At 32.3% G+C, this 11,900-nt stretch overlaps 1 protein-coding gene across 1 annotated transcript; it reads right to left on the bottom strand.

Moving 5' to 3' along the window:
• Positions 1-445: 445 nt before the first annotated feature.
• On the bottom strand, positions 446-8,659 carry LOC146166731 (uncharacterized). The gene is made up of 13 exons (XM_083389042.1): positions 6,932-8,659; positions 6,525-6,742; positions 5,543-5,631; positions 4,237-4,312; positions 3,982-4,112; positions 3,573-3,708; positions 3,209-3,309; positions 3,032-3,109; positions 2,450-2,830; positions 2,094-2,209; positions 1,458-1,665; positions 1,094-1,168; positions 446-842 (listed from the first exon to the last, which is right to left on the bottom strand). The coding sequence occupies exons 1-13, from the start codon at positions 7,054-7,056 to the stop codon at positions 798-800; spliced, it is 1,779 nt and encodes a 592-aa protein (XP_083245168.1). The 5' UTR covers positions 7,057-8,659; the 3' UTR covers positions 446-797.
• Positions 8,660-11,900: the final 3,241 nt, after the last annotated feature.

Raw genomic sequence — 11,900 nt, 5'->3', positions numbered from 1 at the left:
ATATAAAAAAACACACATATAAACAAAATTGCGGGTCATGGCCAGTAAAACAAAGATATTTTGAAAATTATACAAATTAATTGCAAACGAAACACACATAACATGTACAAAACTAATAGTAATTCAAAGTCTACAAACCTGATTGTTACATCAGTATAATGTATTCAAAATCAAGAGAAAAACCATAAAAATTTGACATCGGTGATAAATTCGATTTTCTGCGTCATTTATGCTGATAATAATTTTAATTGGAAGCATTAAAAAAACGATAACAAAAACACTTAGATTAAAAGACTGAAAAACAACGAAGATTGTGCAATACCTTGTTCAATTAAACCTTAAATAAATATATATAAATATATATATATATATATAGTTTATTATATATACTTTAAAATAAGAAGAAATATTACTAATAGTAACAACAAAAAACTTATTAGGAGTATTGAGATCATTCAAGGAGAAAAGTAGCTGCAATTAAAACAATGAATTTAAAACAAAGTTATGAATACATTTTTAACAATTTGTAAATTAAGGTTGTCAGTTTTTTTAAAAATGTCTACCTTATCAGTTAGCACGAAATTTATTAAAACAGTAAGTCTAACAAAAAGTTTATAATCTTGAAAATTTATTTTTTATATAAGCACAGAATATAACAGAATCCCTTGTTGATATATGATGGCCCACTGAAACAACACACACACAAGGCATTTAGGTAAAAGTAAAAAGCATCACAGGAATATGAAAATGACAAAAGGTTGTCAGGTATTGATTTTGATTTTTGGGCCACTTTTGGATTAGGTGTAGCATATTGCACAGTGGGCGCTCCAGTTGTTGGACACCTGAAAAAAGTTTAAAATACATGAAACACATTTTTGCGATCTGAATTGCCCTTATTCAATTTTGTCATTAAAGACATTCACCGTACAGTTTGATAGTCAGTTATTCATAAATACTGCTTAGTAACCTACGTTTGTAACCTTTATGATATTCAGTTGACAATCCAAAAAAACAAAAAACAAGACAGTTGTTGTTACTAGTTGTACTCATTAAAACTTAAAAAACACAAAACAAATTATTCTTATCGTCTTACAAAAGTTTCATATTTAGAAATTTCAACATGCAGTCCCGGTCTTCCTTCATATATTGGCTTCAAAGACTGCTGAAACTAAACAAAACAGTACCTAATTAAACTTCAAATATATTGACTTTTTTTATAAAACTGCTTCAAGTTTGTAATATATTTATCGTATTAATGACAGACTTTAATTAAGACAGGAAAGTCTTGAGATTATTTTTTCCCATTTAGAGTCATTGTAATCATTTATGTGTAATGGCGAGGATTCTTATTTTACACATTCAGTTTGCTTTTAAGTTTTATTTATTTGATATATTAATAATTAAATTAAATATTTTTGACAAATTTTTCACAGAAGAATAATTAGCCGTTCTCCTACCTTTTCTCGTATTCCTAACGGAAACTCCGCAACATAAATGTGGAGTATTAACAGGTCAACACAGGCCACAACAAATTTTTTAAGGATATAAAAGATCTCTCCATCGATTCTACCGTAGGCAGAAAAAAATTCAAAGTTCTTCATACGAGTGCAATGCAACAAGCTTTCACCAAAACTTTTGGTGAACACAGCAGACCGGTGATAAAGTCTATAAAAGAATTGTCTTAGTTGTTCACATTTTAGTTCACTATAATAACTTGCTTTTCCTATCAGTTTTGTTGGTATAAACTTATTGTTCTTGATCAGGGTGGGCAACCTATGGCCTGCGGAAGAAATCCGGCCCGCCACCTACTTTAAGAAGTTGGTAAGAGGTCATTTCTTATATTTTAGGGCCATTTCAACTAGGAAAATGTGCATTTTTTTAGGCCAAAAGCATAATGTGTCGGATTGAAACAATGAACAATGTGCAGAAAGTGTAGCCAACTCATTGTATCTAAATGCGTTTTGTCAGTTAAAATCATTTACAGCCTGCAGGTAAAGGTTGCCCACCCCTGTTCTAGATTACAAACACAAAAATTACCTTCTTAGCACACACGCAGCTAACCTTTGAATTTGAATAATAAAATGTTTATTTACCTTAATGTGTGTAAGTTGGGCAGCATCGTTATAGCTTGGCTTAACGGAAGCAGAAATGCAGCATGGCCTGGAAGGCCTAGGGATTTTAATGTTAGACTGGTGAGATACCGACAATTCTGAAACGTAAATCGTGTTTAGTAGCCACATAGCATGACCCAGTCAGCAAAAATAACAAAAAAATATGTTTTTGGCTGTTTTTTATGGCAATATTTGTTGAAAAAACTTGGCACAATGGTGTTTTCTATTTAACCATATAGTTACTGAAGTCATTATAATGTGTTTTGGGTCTTCTTTTGGTCCAATCATTTTGCTATTGTCTGAACAAATTGAACAAACAACATGGCAATAACACTTACTTTTCCAATTTTGCGTAAGAAACCAAAGTTTTTCAAGTGAGGAAAGCATTCAATTGTCAACTGTGTGAGGGTTGTCAGTGAGGAAATGACATCCAAGCTTAGGCTACGCACAGAATGTTCGGAGCCTCGGAGCACCAGACGTTGGAGATTGGTCATACAAGGCAGTGTCTGCAATAGTTGATCCACCATTTTTTCACAATTAGGATTCACGGTTTGACGGAAAATATCAGGGCCAAGGTCCAATGACTTGATGTTATTTGCAAAGTTTTTGTTTTGCATGAAAATCAAGAGTTCCTCTGTCACGTGAACGACATTGTCCAGTTTGAGTTCCGTTAAAAGTGGAAAGCGTGTCAAAGTTTGGCACCAATCCGACAGATCAGGCTGCAACAAGATATGTATGCAATTAATTAGTTTAGGCAAAATAAAATTTTAGGTTTTTATGATCAGTAAGTAGGTTTACTGTCATCATACAACATATCTAGGCTATAAAAATACAAATACTAATTACCACAGCACCATGTTTGCAACTGTGTGTAAAACTTAAAGATGAAGATCTTTTTAAACTAAATATGTATCACATACTAAAGGACCGACTCTTTCCATATGGAGTTTTCTCAGGTTTGGGGCATCAATCATTCTTAGAACTTCTGGTAAGGCAACCTGTTAGAAAAGAAGAAAATATTTTAGATTAGTCGGTAAATTGTATTACACTAAAAAATGAAAAAAAAAACTTTAGTCTAAAGAATGTTGAATACCTACAATATATAGTTCTTCTAAATGTGTAAATGTGGTTCTCTCAACAGGAGATATGTCCCTCAAAGTTGCATGCAATCGCTTTAAATTTCCAAAATGATCCTTTTCTAGAAGAAAAAACAACAAAATACTAGCTAAATTTGGATTACTAGAAAATGTATAAATATTAGAATTGCCTTTAATAAACGTTTACTCAATGCCAATAAATTGTTTTATCCAGTGCTTTACAAATGGTTAAAAATGAAACTAAATCGATGCGTGCATTGACATATTGAATTATTTGATGTTCATTTAGCATTTGCTTCAAAGTTACCTTTATGGTTAGTATTAGTTAAACTTTATTCAAAAAGGTTATCGTCAATATTTTTACCTACTGAGATCTTTTTCCACTGATAAGGGTCAACTAGTTGGGTGAAAAAGTAAGAGTGTAAATCTTTCCTACGTAAAACAGCATCTATAACTTTGACTGTAGCATGCAAGCAGCAATACACAGCAAATGACTTCGCCTGAATAAAACAAACACATTTATAGGTATATTAAATAAAATTGTTTTAGGACAAGGGTATTAGTCATATTGATAACAATTGAAATTAATTTATATATCTTATTTTTTGATATTCTACAGGATTATATATGCCAACACCAAGAGTAGAACAACAAATTGTTTTAGAAAATAGCTTGAGTGCTTTATTTAACTTTTACTAATTTTTTTACTTTAAAAGCAAATAAGTTAATTCATTTGCGCATAATACTATAAAAAATTGAGTTTATCTTTTTACCTGTTCAAGCATTTGTAGTAGTGGACTACTGAAGCAATACTTAACAAACTCCTCAATTCTAATGCTAGATAATTGGATGCTCAAATAATCAAGAGACACATTTTTACCGCAGAGCGATGTGTAAATAAAATCTAAAACACAGGTTTATACAGCCTTAAAACAACAGTTTAACCCATTTTATTATTAGCAATACATTGCATTTTTCATATAAAAATGGTAAGTCGTCAATATTAAAACGAATACATTGTATCAAACCTTTAAAAAAAACCTTCTGACGATCAACCTCAATGTCATCACAGGAAATAGTAAGTTTTCTCAATGATATGTTGATCTGAATGCAAAAATGGCAGTTATTAAAGCAGGGGTGGGCAACTTTTTCCAGTCGCAGGCCAAAACCAAACTAAAAAAGGTCTCCGCAGGCGGTTATATGTTAGCTGCGTGTATACTTTACGCATCTTATTGTCACCGCAACGTCAGTTAATAAGGGATAAAACTAGGGTGTTTTGCGATTTACACTCGATGGAGGAACAAGATTGACGCAAAGCGCATAAACATATTTGCTTTTTCGTACTTGAAATAGCTAGAAAATATGAGATATCGCTCCGTTCTCAGTTTGTAAAATAGGTTGCGGGCCGGATGATTTGCGTTGGCGGGCCAAATCTGCCGATTTTGCTTTTGAAATAGTGTACAGTTACTGGGCTGCCTATTTACCAACAAATAAATAATGAATTGGTTCAAAGAGGAGTTAAGAGTTATAAAGTCAACTGATTTAAAACCGGATTGTGTGATCTTAGATTATGTAATTTTAGTTAATTAACTACTTAACCATTGTAAAAGTAAATACTTGGATATTTTAGCTGATGTTTCGGCTATCAATACAGGATGTCTTCATCTTGGAATGCAATAACACCAAGCAAAGTAAAACACACACACAAAAAGCGATAAAAATCCACAAAACTGCAAGCCCGACTTCAAAATTTCAATTTTTTGCAGTGATTTTAATGGTTTTGTTTGTGTTAGGTAACTCCTACATATAAACTCTGTTTTTTGCCAAATTTAATATTCAAAGTGCAAACATATTTCGTGCTCAACGCCAATCTTCTAATTCCTTTTTATATGCCTGTTTTATTGTGAGTCTTCACATCTTTTGAAACACTATAACGAAATGTTTATTTTTTGTGCCTGACATCACAGCCTTACATCTGTGGAGTCAATGCCCTCACAACACTTTTGTGAAAATCAGCTCGATAAAATAAATGTGTCGAGCACGGGCAATTTGGTGTATTCCCAATTTGAACCCCTGAATTAAAATTTAGCCAATTCAACCAAATTAAACTCAATTTTTTTTGCGCTTCGCGCGGCCAACAATACCATTTTCTAATTTTATGTAGTCTCAGTAAAATTTATTTCGGCTGAAAAAAGGGTAAGAACCACTGCTGTAGATCAAACATTGGGTAAAATAACTGACAAAGGACCTTCTTTTAGGTATATATATATATACCGTGCTTTGGAGCAACAGCATCATGTTCATTGTAATAGTGTATAATGAATATTATTTTACCTGAGGTGGTTTAGTCTTGTAGGCTGCTACAATACCCTTTGCTAGAAATCTGGATACTGTCAGAGAAAGCTCTTTCAAATTTTTGAGACCTAAAAACACAAATTTAAAATTTATAAAACACACATCACTTCAATTTTGGGCATTTTAGGTGCTTTTGCCCTTATTATTGGCAATTAAGACTATAATTATTATTTGAAGCAAACTCCATGTACACTGAACTTGGCTCTTATAGATAAACAGCTTGTTTATTGTTTTAAATTAGGTGAAGTGGTGGCAAATAAAGTGTCTTGCAGTGGAAATATTGGAATAAATCATTATGTCTGCATTGAATATGGATTAATATTTCAATACACTACACTGATGAAAAGTATCTTCAGTGTAAATATCCTTAATTAGTTTTATAGGGCTACATACCCAATTAGGCATTAGTATTTTAAAATGTATTTAACCTGGTAAAAGGGGTACAAATTTGTTTGCTGAAAGCCTGTGACTAACTTGACGGATGTATTCAAAGCTTAACAAGACAAAGGACAACCAACCAATTTTGGCATAAATCATATATGTTACATATTAACAGAATGGTTTTGTAGATTTGTTAAGGTTTGGTTTTGGCCGATTTATAGTGAGTGTAGTCAAAATATTAATACCCATACTGAAGTAGGTAGCATTTGAAATGGTAAAAAAGGCATTGATTCTAACTTTTGTGAGTATATACTGCCACAAAGAAGGAAGCAAGAAGAAATAAATTATGTTAAAAATGAATAAAAAGCTATTCAAAAGTTTTAAAATGATTGACTACTTATGTATGAGCTCAAATATTCTTACTACATTTTAACTATTTTTTTGCTAAGTACTAACTGCCAATTCTCTGCAGTACTGACCAAAGTAGGTTATATTTAGAGGGGCGGTTGAAAAGATTTAGAAAAACGTTTTGGTCCATCAAAATACCTCAAAAACATTGTGTATAGAAATCACCATTTACCTGACAATACATTCAGTAGACACTTGGCAGTCAATTTCGGACAATTGAGCAAATTTAAGCTCTCAAGGTTGCGGCAGCTTTTTATGCACTGGAGATCTCCAGATTTTAGCCAATGGCAGTGTTCCAAGTCTAAACATGTCAAAGTCTTGCAACAGCGCCTTACCAACTGAGTAAAAATGTACCCAGTTATACAACCTTCTTCTGTGAGTAAAAGATTTCTGAAAAAAAATTATAAGATAAAAAACAACAAAAAAATCTCAAAACTTAATAAAAATTGTGGTGTAAAACTGTAAAATAAAGTATTGGGATTCAAAACTTTGATTTTTATTTACTTTAAACAAAGTGTACGGAATACACATTTGAATTTAATAATAAAATCTTAGCAAAAAGTTAACTGTCACTTTTACCTGCTCAGTGAGAACCAGGTTGCGCGGTGGAATGCAACGTTTACATATTGCGTTGATCGTAAGCGATCTTTTATGGAAACATGTTTGAGAATTTCGTGAAGAATCTCATCACCGACAAAGTCCATTCGAGTTATGCGCAAAATGTACTAATCTATTAGGATTTTCAACAAATGAAAAACATTGAAGATTACATATATTGCATAAATACCCAACATTACAAGGGAGAAAAAATAATTTCCCAGCTATGACATTTAATTTACAACTATATATATATATTGTTTTTTTAAGCCTACTGCAAAATCAATTAAAAAAGTGAACTTTACCAACAGTGTAAATTACAAAATTTGAAGCAGACTATTAGCAGCATTTAAGCTACACATTTACACAACAATAAACAGGAGGCTATAATGCCTAAAATGTGCTGAAGTTTTTGAACTTGAACATGAAATTAAAAACATATGTGCAAAACAACAACAACAAAAATCCTGAAAGTCACGTATTCACGAAAGGCACAGTTCAAACTCAAAGAAAATAACAACTTAACTACAAACGTTACACCTTGTCGTTAGATCGCATTTAATTGCTATAAAAAAATTACTAAACAGTGAGACATTAAAAATTGTTGTCAAAGTTAAAGCAGTTAGGTTAAACAAAATGCATACAGATTAAACTTAATTGAAAAAATTAGCAGCTTTTAAATTTATGTTAATATATATGATTTTCTTATCCCTAATACATTGCAAACAGATAACAACATAATTTATGTAACACTAAAATGTTTGAAAGTAAAAATACACATATAATATGATGTTAATTGTAATAGCTTGAACTTGAGTAGTCATAATTACAAGCATTCTAAAATTTGCAGGTCAACATATTTAGGTACAAAAACAAACTACATAGTTATAACAACGATGTATTACACACTGGTATTACACTGGTTGCTAACATTGCTAACAGGAATTTGCTAAAAAAAGTCCAATTTTACTATCAGTCAAACAATTAGGTTTTTAATATTGGTTGGCAGTGATCTTTTTTTTTGTAAATGTAACAATTTGAAAACTACATTGGAAGTAACACTTGCTAATCATGATGTAAGTCTATTAAACGAGACTATGAACAGTAGATATATATATATCCTTGTCATTGCTCTTTACTGCTTGCACTCATGTCACTTACAGGTAAAGTTTTACGCTTCACATCTTTAACTGCTTTATCAGTTTGCACGACAAGACCAAGTATGTAACTGCCACCACAGCAAAGCACATTAATAACTTTCTCCACAACAAACATAACATTCTTGGATAGGTTAAAAAACACATGTCCTCCGACATTTATTAAATGTTCCATTGCAGTTACAAATGGAAGTGTTATTCTTTGGAAGATAGAACCAAAAGATTTAAGCAAGGATGCTGACGAACTTGCAAAGTTATTCAAAAGAACAAATGGCTGTTTTAAAGAATCTTGCAAGTGTTGTATCTTTGCTAATCCATGGGAAAGGACTGCTAAGCAAGACAGAAATCCATAAAATAGTTTCACGATTCCTTTGCAAAGAATTGAAACAGAATTTCGGCCTTGCTCTTGGGAACCTTTCATCCTATTTTTTTACTTGTGACAAATCAAACAATATACAGATAATAAATTATATTAGTTAAACTTTTCTGAATAAAAATAAATAATTTAAACTGTGTTGTGAGATTTTTACTTACCAAGCTCCACATAATTAATGGCTGACATAAATTAGTCAACCTGTATTGTTCTCAAAGTAAGCCCAATTAAGTTAGATGGGTTAAGCTAAGGTAAGTGTTTAATTGCATTAAGGGATACTAATTACAATATTTTTAAAGAGGACCAAACACAACAACCTACACATTAATTTTTTTTAAATAGATTGCCGCAATGCCAATGTATAAATATAACATAATAACTTAAAGAGAATAAACCCCTTATAAATAAATAAAATTACTTGCTTTTCAACAGCGTCGTTTAGGCATAGAGGCGAACTAATTTTTATATTTTAGTAATTTTTTATAAATTGATGAATGTCGCTTACCATGACAAAGTCTACGGGAAAAGGACCAGAAAAGATAAAATATCAAATTCTAAACACATTATTCGCCGATTTATTTGCTGAAAATATCAAAATAAAACAATTCAGTTTACCGAGCAATATAATAATAGTCTGTATTTTACAGTTGTTTTTAATCAAAAGTATAGAGACGAGCTTTAGGTTAGTTTCTTTTGATGCGAGCTATAGGTTTGTTTATTTTAATGCGAGCTATAGGTTCGTTTTTTTTCAATGCGAGCTATAGTTTCGTTTCTTTTGATGCGAGTTATAGGTTCGTTTTTTTTTATGCGAGTTATAGATTCGTTTCTTTTGATGTGAGCTATAGGCTCGTTTCTCTTGATGCGAGCTATAGGTTCGTTTCTTTCAATGCGAGGTATAGTTTCGTTTCTTTTGATGCGAGCTATAGGTTCCTTTCTTTTGATGCGAGCTATAGGTTCGTTTCTTTCGATGCGAGCTATAGGTTCGTTTCCTTTGATGCGAACTATAGTTTCGTTTATTTTAATGCGAGCTATAGGTTCCTTTCTTTTGAAGCGAGCTATAGTTTCGTTTCTTTTGATGCGAGCTATTGGTTCGTTTCTTTCGATGCGAGCTATAGTTTCGTTTATTTTAATGCGAGCTATAGGTTCGTTTTTTTTTTGATGCGAGGTATAGTTTCGTTTCTTTTGATGCGAGCTATAGGGTCGTTTCTTTTGATGCGAACTATTGGTTCGTTTCTTTTGATGCGAGCTATAGGTTCCTTTCTTTTGATGCGAGGTATAGTTTCGTTTCTTTTGATGCGAGCTATAGTTTCGTTTATTTTAATGCGAGCTATAGGTTCGTTTTTTTTTTGATGCGAGGTATAGTTTCGTTTATTTTAATGCGAGCTATAGGTTCCTTTCTTTTGAAGCGAGCTATAGTTTCGTTTCTTTTGATGCGAGCTATTGGTTCGTTTCTTTCGATGCGAGCTATAGGTTCGTTTTTTTTTTGATGCGAGCTATAGGGTCGTTTCTTTTGATGCGAGCTATTGGTTCGTTTCTTTCGATGCGAGCTATAGGTTCGTTTCCTTTGATGCGAACTATAGTTTCGTTTATTTTAATGCGAGCTATAGGTTCCTTTCTTTTGAAGCGAGCTATAGGTTCGTTTTTTTTTTGATGCGAGGTATAGGTTCGTTTCTTTGGATGCGAGCTATTGGTTCGTTTCTTTCGATGCGAGCTATAGGTTCGTTTCCTTTGATGCGAACTATAGTTTCGTTTATTTTAATGCGAGCTATAGGTTCCTTTCTTTTGAAGCGAGCTATAGGTTCGTTTTTTTTTTGATGCGAGGTATAGGTTCGTTTCTTTGGATGCGAGCTATAGGGTCGTTTCTTTTGATGCGAGCTATAGGGTCGTTTCTTTTGATGCGAGCTATTGGTTCGTTTCTTTTGATGCGAGCTATTGGTTCGTTTCTTTTAATGCGAGCTATAGTTTCGTTTCTTTCAATGCGAGGTATAGTTTCCTTTCTTTTGATGCGAACTATAGGTTCGTTTCTTCGAAAGCGAGCTATACAACAGGACTCAAAACCAAAACGTGCACATTGTGCGCACAATGTTCACTTGCGATATGTGCACGGTTCGGTGCACATTCCAAGGTGCACATTGTGCGCACATTGTGCACTTGTGATATGTACGCAAACCGAAATGTGCACATTGTGCGCACAATGTGCACTTGCGATATGTGACGATTAAGTGCACATTGTGCACTATCGCTCAATGTGCAACTTACAGTGTATCAGTGAACGTTATACAGAAAAAATAAATAACTTCATATTAAACGATTTTTCCGATGATGTTTTTGTATGGAAAAGACCAAGTAATACATGTTATTTTTCGTGCCATTCTTTTTATTATGATATATTTTTTATTTGAGTTCCACTTTTATGGATTTCCGATTATATGGAGTGGATTTATTATGCATGTTATTTTTCGATCGATTCTTTTTATAATTCTTTTTTTTTAATTGAGTCCCAATTGTATGGATTTTCGATTATATGGGTTAAATTTACCAAACAAATAAGTTAACAACTGGAGGTAACTAAACCTGCAAATTTAGCCTTAAAACCCGTAAAAGTATTTTCAAACGTTCATAATTTTTAACTACTCATGTGGGCATGGTTATGACGTCATTGGGTATCGGATTGTGATACTTTTTGTTCACGATATTGGTTATCGGAAAAAATGTCACGTTTTGGGCACCCCTAACCAATTGCATGTTAATAGGACATTTTAAACGTAAGGCAACACTTCTTGTATTTAAAGATCTATGTTTGACCATTTTTAATCTAATTCAACTGCACTATTGCATTTTAATTTTGTTAACTTAAAAAAAAATTGGTTAGAATTAGTTGAACATTGAATAGCGATACGTCTTCTTAGATTGTTTGTGTTTGTTTTTAAATGATCAATGAATCCTAAAAATAGCTTTCGTAATTAGTGGCTCTATCGACCTCGTAATTAGTGGCTCTATCGAATTTAAAAAACTTCAACACAAAAGTTTATTTTATAAAACCAGAAAATTGAAGGCGTCACGGCACACATATAGAACAAAAGCAATTAGGGAACAAAACAATACTCACTTCAGGGCGAAATACCAATCGTAAGATATAAAGTTGGAAATGGTTGAATAGAAAAATTTTAAACGGAAAACTGCAGCAGCAATATTTGCGAAATACTTTAAGCAAGATTATAAACGAAATACTATCGATAGGTAGGTAATATGAAAATGCGACAGAAACAAATTAAATATAACCTCAAATGACAAAGAAAAATGAAATTATAGTAATGTAAATAAAAAATGAATAAAAAAGGAAAGGCTATCGAAATAAAAAAATTAAAAATCCATACACTAAAGAAAAGTTTAAAGACGACCGTAAAAAAATGCTACAGAA

The sequence above is a fragment of the Ascidiella aspersa genome, chromosome 1 (genome assembly GCF_963924565.1).
Source record: "Ascidiella aspersa chromosome 1, kaAscAspe10.2, whole genome shotgun sequence".
NCBI lineage: Eukaryota > Metazoa > Chordata > Ascidiacea > Phlebobranchia > Ascidiidae > Ascidiella > Ascidiella aspersa.
Note: the sequence above shows the minus strand (reverse complement) of the source record. Positions and strands in the feature narration are given on the sequence as shown.

What these genes read in the sequence shown, in the direction of transcription:
- LOC146166731 (XM_083389042.1), bottom strand. Translation starts at nt 7,056, where the DNA reads ATGGACTTTGTCGGTGATGAGATTCTTCACGAAATTCTCAAACATGTT. An exon ending in ACCTGGTTCTCACTGAGCAG is followed by an intron (nt 6,743 to 6,931) that starts GTAAAAGTGACA and finishes ATTTTTTTTCAG; the next exon opens with AAATCTTTTACTCACAGAAG. An exon ending in CCCAACTTACACACATTAAG is followed by an intron (nt 1,666 to 2,093) that starts GTAAATAAACAT and finishes ATTCTTTTATAG; the next exon opens with ACTTTATCACCGGTCTGCTG.